Raw genomic sequence first — 9,686 nt, forward strand, 5'->3', positions numbered from 1 at the left:
GAAGCAGAAACCAGGTGATGTGCAGATTCTCAGGCTAAACATTCATCACACGGGAGGATCATCACACCAGCTGCACAAACAGTCCAGTTAATAAGTGGCCTCCTGCTAAGAAATGTACAAAAAATAAGTAAGAATCAAAGAGCTCTGTGTGATCACGCTGTGAGCAGCAACTGCAGCTGAGCAAACATCTGTATATCTGGTCATTTAACACAGTGTAACTAGAAGCAACTAAAGCTGAACACTCGACTGTATTCATATCTGCAAATTTGGTTACAAGAATATCGGCTATTTAAATGCTTAAAATCAACAAAATATCAGTACAGAGATTTTTTTGAGTTGCATCTACATTTTATATTTTTGCTGCAGACGTACACAGGAGGATAGTGTCAGTTAGTTTGAGATAACGCTGCTATGCCCCGTTTGATAAATGCATCCCTCGGCTTTCCCATCACCTTTCCTGCCCACCGAGTGGCTCAGTCTCAACCGAATCTTAGCTCCAAAAAGTTATAAATTAGAGTCAGACTGATATATTGGCTATTGTATTTAATGATATCGGTATCAGCATTTACAATGTCAGATGAATGAACGTTTTTAAAGTAGAAAGAGGAGAAATGCCTTTCAATCATAGGCAGTGTTGACGTTGTAAAGTTTGTCCACCAGAGGAAATGCTGCATCTTGCTTGTTGGCAACAGCTTTGAAAGCCCAAACGTAGCCCCAGCTGATCCGAGCAAGCGATTGTTGTGACAATACAACAAGAGGTTTTAAAAAAAACACTAAACACTAAAGACACTAAAGCTCTATCACATGGTGTCAAATTGTAAATGTGGTTTACTGCACTCAAAAACAGACAGAGGCAGCATGTTTTTATCCACTCAGTAATTTATTTGTGAATAAAAAACATCTCATTTCCTTGTTACAGCACTCAGACATGTTCATAGTCATTTTTCAGCAATGATGTCAATCACAAAATTCTGCCTTCAAATACTAAAACGACACAACGGCAGCGCAGATACTCCTGATTTTACAACACAAGTGAAAATGCACTTAACACTGAACTGAAGCTAGAGAACAAATCTATACAGTAAATGTATCATCCCACTGAATACTCAATGCAGTAAACACAAACTACCATTGCATCTGCTGTAAGAAATAACTCAATCTTCTGTTTAAGTGATCAAGCAAAGTCATTTTAAAACCTACTTAACATTTCCGCTGCACTTCCTGTTGCCTCTAGTGTTCTCCGGAGCAGGGGCTCTGAAGTTCTCTGGGGTCCGTGGCCATTTAGAGGGGAGAGCCTTTCAAAGGAATCCCCTCATTAAGTTTCCTATTAATGTTTAAATCTTCTGATATGTAACACGCTCTTCTATTGAGCCCAAGTTACTAAGTGTGGAAGTAGAAAGCTTGACATGTTGCTTTTCCAAAGAATGACAGACCCAGCTTTGAGAGCCACTGCTCTACAGCACTGACCCAGCATGTTTAAATGTTAGACACAAGCAAAGAAAGAAAAACAGCCATTCATTGACCAAAAATAAATAAAATCAGGTTTTACAAATTTTACTTGGTTTGTTGTTTACTGAACTTATCGACAAACTCACGAGCAGCTCCAGTTGACTGAGGTACTGAAATTGAGAACAGGTTTTAATTTTCTGTAGATGTGTATAAATGTTAATTAGTCCTAAAAAAAAGAAAAAAATGATTGTATCAAATGAAGATTATTGCAATCGTCTGTGGTGCTGCTCCTGCAATACAAACAGACACCAGACGACATTGCATTGAGCAGAGTACACTGCACAAAATCTGCAGTGTGCTGCTTGAAATGATCGGCAGTGAAGATCTTACCGATCCCATAACACTGATGTCAGACTGTGATAATCATCATCAATAACTAAGGTGCATTCATACTCACATGTTCTTTAAAAATGCCACTAACACAGTAATTGTAACAAAGTACAATAGGAGTGTTTTGTTAAAAACAAGTGTGGTCGTGTCTCGTGAGCCTTGACTATAGAAAAGAATCACTCCAGCATGTCACAAGGTTGTTTCGTGTTTTCTAAGAAATCTTGGTTGTGATATTAAAGGTCCCAGGCTGCTTTAGCAATGTCTAAAAACACCAAAGTGACTTTTTAAAAAGCAAATTACTCTAGAAAATCTCTCCTCAGACACAAGCTGCTGCACTCTTGGAGTCGCTGCACATGAGGCACTTCTGATTAAGGCTCAGAGGCATCACTGAACCCACCTGAGTGTATGAAGGGGCTAAAACACTGATCTCAGTGACTCTCACGAGCTTATTAGTAAAACTGGTCTAACAATGTTATGGAACTACACGTTTCTCCTCTTGTGTTTAGGGTTAGGCACTTTTGCCATTAGACAAAGTTTCTAGCTCCTTGTTTGTCACCACAGGGCTGAGCTCCGTGGGCGTGGGCTGGTCCCTGGTTACTCCTCCCCTCCGCTCGTTTCGGTAGTGACGGCAGATGACCACAGCAGCGCAGGCAAAGTAGACGACAGTAAGAAGAGTGAAGTAAAAGAAGTACACCAGAAACTGTAAGAGAGATGTGCAATGGATGAGGCTTTTTATCCTGCACCTCATGAGATCCCAGCCCAAACAAAATTTTAATCCAATTTCCACTAAACTGGCAAAAAAACAACAACACTATTCTCATTTGAATACGATAATGAAGTAAAGAACCTGTTAAATGGCTAAATAATGGTTTGGAAATATGGCCACTGACAGCTGTCAGGAGGGAGCAGAAACAAGTCTCCTAACAAGTTTCCCCAAAAGCAAGGAAACCTTTGCTTGGTTGATTACACTGTGGGTTGAGCAGCAGAGTTGAGCATGTGGGTTACACCCATGGATGTGTATGGTTGTTCCACATACAACTGAAGGAGCTGTCCAGATGTTTTAACGTACAACACAGCTGTCAAACTCTGGCCCGCAGCCTAATTGCATTTGGCCCGTGAAGCCATACAAAACTATTAGAGCTGGCCTGCTGCTATTACACAGGTCATGTACTGCTAATACTACAATTCCCAGAATGCTCTGTTGGTGTTTTGGTGCATCAGTCACAACAGGACTCATTAGCACCCTCTCCTCTGTTGACAATAGTCATAGCAACCATGCAAATACTGCCATGCTACCGAACCCAAAATGGCTAAAAGAATAAAAACAGGAGCAGGTGGGAGAATATGATGAAAATATGATGAATGATAACATTTAATTCAGAAGGCTGCAAATACAGTTTTTATTTAAGAAATTCCACTGATGTGTTATTTAATTGGAACTTTGATTTTGCATGTGTGCAATATTAAGTTATATATACGTTTATATAAGTTAAATATATTGTTTAGTATTAAGCTTTGCTTGTTCCATACTGTTTGAGTCCATAAGAAAAGGTTCCTCGTTATATTTGGAGGAAGTTTTTTTTCCATGAATATTAATGTTAGCCGGCGACTTTGATGCAGTTCTGAATTTTGGCCCACTGTGTATTTGAGTTTGACAGCCCTGACGCACAACATAAAACTACACCAATAGACCACATTAGGGATACAGTTGTGGTAAGAAGTTTACAAAAACTCATCATGAGCATGAATGTCATGATCATTTTGAGCTTTTAATGATTTCATTGAACCTTTTCCAGGGTGGAGTGATTGTGCAGCATACATCTTCAGAAAACACGTTTGAATTTATGTTAGACTTTCTCTAACCCACAGAGGGTCGAAATTATACATACGGACTCAGATATAGACATACCCTCACTTGAATATTTTAATAAAGTGTTGAAGTTTCTACAATGTCTTAATTTCACATGGCTACCTACCAAATTCTCATTAATGGTCATGATTTACTATAACTGGGAGTTTATCTATGCAGCATAAGCAGCATTTGTTTGACAATGAACTCCGTAAACAACTTGGGAGAATTGTCAAGTTACACAATTTGGGGAGGTCTCTTGGAGTCATTTCTCAACAACTGCAGATTCCAACTGCATGTAACCACGAATTATTCTAATTTTTCACCACTTTGCAAAGGTCTTTGACCACAATGGCAAGAGGTATGTTTGGAGGAGTAAAGGCGAGGCTTCAAAACCTAAGAGCAGTGTATGAGCTGTCAAGCATGGTAGTGGTAGCATTATGCTCTGGGGCTGTTTTGCTGTCGGTGGCACTGGAACATTGCACAAATTGGATGGAATAATGAAGGACTACTTCCAAACTCTTCAACTTCACCTCAGATCAACAGCTAGGTGGTTGAAACTTGGTCAGTGTTGGGTGTTCTACCAGAACAATGATCCCAACCACATTAAAACTGGTTTTGGAATGGATAAAGCAGCCTAACATTAAGCTCCTGGAATGATGATCCCAAAGCCCCGACCTCGACCTTACTGAAAAGAAATCTGTGGACTATACTTAAAAGCTGCGCCCATTCCAGGAAACCAACTAGTTTAACTGAACTATATCAAGTCTGCCAAGAAGAGCGATCAGCTTACTGAAAGCTACCTGTGGTCAAGGTGCAACTTACTGAGAGACATTTAAAACTTAATCTAATATTATTGGGGGTGTATGTATATTTCTGAAATCTGTACGTACACTTTTCATCCTTTGTGGATTAGAGAAAATTTAAAATAAATTCCAACGTGTGCACCCAATTCTTGTTTTTTTAAAGTCATTAAGTTAAAAAAAATATTAACAGACCAAAATTATCAGGACTTTACATACATTCACCATTAGCACGAAACGTCTGACAACTGTAACTCCAGTTATACTACTGCACGTGGACTCTCAAATCCAACTGGTGTGAAACATCCCTGCTGTTTGACTGTTTTACCTGAGAGTGCACGTCCAAGGCCAGGCCCCTCTTATCAGTAAAGATCAGGCTGATAATGGTCTTCAGCACTGTCCCAAAGAAGGTGTTGATACCAAACACAAGAGCGCAGAGCTCCTTGGTGAGTGACGATGCAATCTGGAAACTGGCAAGACAATAACATCCAGCATGAGCAGCTGTCTTGTATAAATGTATGATACGCTGTATGTTCTTACTCACTGTAGATGTATTTAGGCTATTTGAAATTACATGAAGTTAAAGCAATAAAATACTAGTGTAGACAGACACAACGTACTGAGGCTTATCAGATCGAACGCTGTGTTATCTCATTAACGTTTTCATTACGAGTTTAGCTGAGGGCTGCATTTATTTTCTTCATTATTATGCTGTTATCACTTGGTATAAATCATCTGAAAACAAAAAATGTACACCAGAGGCCCTGTTCTGTACGATCAACAGCACAAAACATGTCAGCTTATGTCATTATAATAGATCGTTATCCTTCATTCTGCTTGAGCAAAGACTGAAAAAAAGAAGAAGAAAAAAGTCGTTTCAGAGTGAAGTTTCTCGTGGCAGTTGATATTGGCAGCTGTGGTTTAGCTTCTGATCCTTTTCCCCCAAATATTTCTGGCCTAAATCTTCCAATAATAAGCACCACAGTTTTGGCCACATTCCTATAGCACTTAACTTTAATCCAGCATAGTTACAACTAAGATCATCGTAAGCAGATGCATCTTAAATAATACATTGTTTTTGGCACTTACGTGGCAATAGGCACCAGAAACTGGTAGAAGCTTCGGAAGAGTACATAACAAACATAGCAGACCCAGATGTCGTCTGTGGTTCTCATAAGAAGCAGCAGACCGGCCTGCACCGCTGTGATGATACCAATGACCAGCTCTGACCAGATGTTCCACCGAATTTTGACAAAGCCTGCTGTAAAGGACGCTATAGCACCTACAGAAAAATAAACAGGTTATAGTCTTTAAACTGATTAAGTTAAAGCACAGAGCAAGTAATCTGTAGAGAGGGACTGAGTAAGCAGTCGGCTAAGCACTACTGTCACCAATAAAATGAACGTTATTCATATTGGACATAAGTTAGTCTGTTCTTGTCATAAAAATATCAGCAGCAGCACAGAAGTCTCCTAATCACTGTTCAATTATCAGACTTTTGTCATCAAACCTCATTACTTACACATGACAACCAGATTATCGAAGCTGCTACCTTTAATCTTTACAACTGTTTAAAGTGCAATTATTGCCGTCTAAAGCTGACGTGATCCCTTACAGAGTAGGGCTGGCCAATCAATTATTAAGCTTCTCCCAAACAGCTGAGCGCACCCTTTACTGCAGTTGCTCTTCTGTTTATGTTAACACACATCAGTTTCAGGACTACACTTTTAGAAAACCATTTTGAGCATATACCTTTTTTACAAACATTATTTAAAAGATCATTTCAAAAAGCTAATCATCAGAATCATAGGTAGAAATGCAACAGTTCATTTCATCTGATTTTGCCCAAAAAAAGATTCAAAAGAAAGCAGACTTGAATCTGTTTCCCTGTAATAATAATGATAATACTCAATACTGTCAAGTATTTTCAACCAACAATATGACCCAATCAAAAGCACTGATAGATGATATCCTAAGTCAAATGCTCATTGTCACCCTTCTAATTTCCAAGAACTACAGATCCTCTAATGGTCTTAAAACTTGAGGTTTGTCCCCACAGACTCCCATATTTAAAAGCCCAACTTTAGAGCATGCTGTCAAGTGGTTACAGCTCAATTCAACTGTATTTATTATATTAGCACCAAATCCCAACAACAGTCACCTCAGGGCACTTTATATCAGCGGTCTCCAACCTTTTTCGCGCCACGGACCGGTTCATGCCCGACAATATTTTCACGGACCGGCCTTTAAGGTGTTGCGGATGAAAAACTCCCTTTTAACAGGAGAAAAACCTTCCAACAGAACATGGCTCTGGGGGAGGACTGATGCATCACCCCAGAAAAGTAATTCTAGGACAGGGCAATACGGCCAAAAATATTTATCACGATATACATTTTAAAATTTGGGATAACGATATAACTGATGCGAGACAAAATACTCCACAACATTATTAGTGCAAAAAACCCATCAATTTATTTTCACTTAAACAAGCAGCTGCATTAACCTCCTAGGACCTGGCGTCCACATATGTGGACATCACATTTTTGGTTGTCTTATATAGTCCAAAAAATACGGTAGTAAGGACGGCCTGCTTGCATATTCTACAAAAAAAAAGTGCTTTGGTGGCTATCTGACGGACAAAAACGAAACCAGTTGCACATCACTGAAGTAGCATGTTTTTAAAAAACAATTCTGGTTCATCGGTTTCATTCAATGATCCGCTTTTGCCCTTCTCGTTCTCTGTCGCCGCCATGCTTTTTCTGCCATGTGCGTATGAAAACAAAGGCATTGCGCATGCACGTTTTACCCATATTCTATTGCGATATTTCATTTTCTTATCATTGCCTGACATTATGACGTGAACGGTATAATGTGCCCCAGCCCTAGTAATGACTGGGGGGGCTACATGATGCTGCTTCACTTCAGCAGCATCATGTAATGTTCATATGTTGATTAACGGTTTTCTTTCGTTTTTGATCTACTGCAGAATATTTTCATAAAATCCCAGGCCAGGAAAACCACCTTCATGTTTTTCTGTTTTATCCTCAATTACTTTGACACAAAGGCATCAGCTGTGATGCTCACACCTTTGATAAAGTCTCGCAAGTGTCAGCTTGCTTTTTATAGATATAAAAATATGGAAATGTACTGATACGTGATCAGAATTAGAATATTTCTGACTAAGGCAAAATTTCCCCGATTCAAATCGAATCGTGGATCAAATCGATTCGGGACCTTGTGAATCGGAATCGAATTGATTCTAGAAATCAGTGACGATACCCAGCCCTAGTAACGGCACAGTCACATTGATTGGCCCATTCAGTACCATTGTTTCCTTGTGAGTATTCCCTGATGCTACTTCTGCTTCCATTTGGGATCGACTCAAAGACAGAAACTTCACCAACTACAGCAACCCAAGAACCCCACACATCAGTATGCTGGTAACAACACTGGCCACTTGCACAGAGAACATAACAGACTCAATACACAAGTGTAATTAAGTTTGAGGATGTGACCATCTTTCTAACAAAGCTAGTGAGCTACTCCCCAGCTAGACCCTCTGATTACAAAAAACACTAGATGTGGTGAGCAAAAACACCAGCCTGGGTGTCATTACATTGGCTATGTCAATCTTTTATATCTAGCCTGGACCCAAACCATCCTTTTTCAGCTATCTGAAAGTGAATTTGCATTGAATAAAAGCCTAAAACTCCAAAAGCTACTTTTGTATATGTGTGGACAAGTCCTTACTTTAGTCTTAAATAACAACACATATCATCATTCTTCAGCTCTTCCTGACCCTCTCAAATTGGTTCCTGGAAAAAAAGACACCCAATTGTCTTCTATCACACTTTTGCTTCGATCCGAGTCTCTCGTGAAGACGGGGGTCTATCAGAGTCATTAGCATAGATTTTTCTTCCTAACAAATAAGCCCTGCAGATTGTGTCCTACATTAAGTAGTTGTTTGATGCTATCACTGCAAAGCTAAATACATCCTGCCAGCCTTTAAATTAGACAATGGCTGAGATTTAGTTTATACTTTGCACAAGTTGTTACATTTTTTGTATCTAAATGTAGCAAGCTGCAGCAACACCGAGCTGGATACAAAACAAATTAAATTTCAATAACACTATTTGTGTAAAGCTATTTTTTAAAATGTCTGGAAATGTCTCACTGAGCAATGTAGAAGCTGCTTCCACTCCCCCATTGTAAACGTTCTTGTTCTCAGTGGCAGGGTAGACTTTGTTCCACAGGATGTGGACGTAGAAGAGCACCAGGTAATACCCTGTGGAGTTGAACACCCACCACAGGGACCAGAGCCTCAGGTTTGGCCTCTTCAGCACATTTCTAACCTCCAGAAGCATCTGCATAAACACAGAATCCTTCCAGGTTGACGCAGGACATGGGGGGGCAGCAAAGGATGGCCCTCCATCTTTTGGGTTCATTTTGTCCAGTTCAGATTTGGTGGCTACTTCTACCAGTTCCTTTTCCTCCTGATTCGTCCGGTTGAAAAACAAGGAGCGTTTAGGCCAGGGCAGGCACAGTGAGAGCAGCAAACCAAAGCTGACAAACCCCAGAGAGATACTGTTGAGGGTGTAGAAGGTGATGTTTCCCAAGGACATGCACAGCTGGCCCAGGATAGAGCTGGTGAAAACCCCCAAGAGGACTGAGGAGCGCGAGTAGCCTGCCACGCGCTGGTAGAGGACCGGGTTGACCAGGGAGAAGATGTAGGAGGAGTAGGCGACACGGCAGGCCATGGTGATGCCGTAGAAGAACTCCATGAACTGCATCTGAAGCAGCGTACCGCCAAGCAGCAGGATGATCCAGATGACCACCTGACTGACGCCCTGAATGATCAGGACCGGCTTATAACGCAGAAGATCCGTTAGCAGGAAGGCTGGTACCAGCACAGCCATGTAGGAATACGTCAGCACTGGAGTGATCTCATTGGTCACCTGGAAATAAATCAATCAAATAAGGCGTGGGGGAAAAAAAAAAAAAAAGCAAAATCAAGCTTGAGTCTTACACGAACCTTTCTGACAGTGCACTTTCTACCCTAAATATTAGGGGTGCAACGATACACAAAATTCACGGTTCGGTTCGGTTCGATACTTTGGTGTCACGGTTCGATATTTTTTCGATACAAAAAAATGTTCATGCATTTTTAATTTGTCATTTATTAAAATTATAAATAT

General features: G+C 40.3%; 1 protein-coding gene across 2 annotated transcripts in view; it reads right to left on the reverse strand.

The window, feature by feature from the left end:
* Positions 1-873: 873 nt before the first annotated feature.
* The window catches only part of slc19a1 (solute carrier family 19 member 1), a 15,704-nt gene continuing 6,891 nt past the window's right edge, over positions 874-9,686 (reverse strand). For both annotated transcript variants that reach the window (XM_005752892.1, XM_005752893.1), the window contains exons 3-6: positions 8,666-9,446; positions 5,581-5,773; positions 4,820-4,961; positions 874-2,539 (exon numbers count right to left, since the gene is read on the reverse strand). In XM_005752892.1, coding sequence (XP_005752949.1) covers positions 2,348-2,539; positions 4,820-4,961; positions 5,581-5,773; positions 8,666-9,446 — 1,308 coding nt within the window. In that variant the 3' untranslated portion in view covers positions 874-2,347. The remainder of the gene's footprint in view (positions 2,540-4,819; positions 4,962-5,580; positions 5,774-8,665; positions 9,447-9,686) is intronic.

This window comes from Pundamilia nyererei, unplaced genomic scaffold (assembly GCF_000239375.1).
Source record: "Pundamilia nyererei isolate P.nyererei 1_Seehausen unplaced genomic scaffold, PunNye1.0 scaffold00390, whole genome shotgun sequence".
NCBI classification, from domain to species: domain Eukaryota; kingdom Metazoa; phylum Chordata; class Actinopteri; order Cichliformes; family Cichlidae; genus Pundamilia; species Pundamilia nyererei.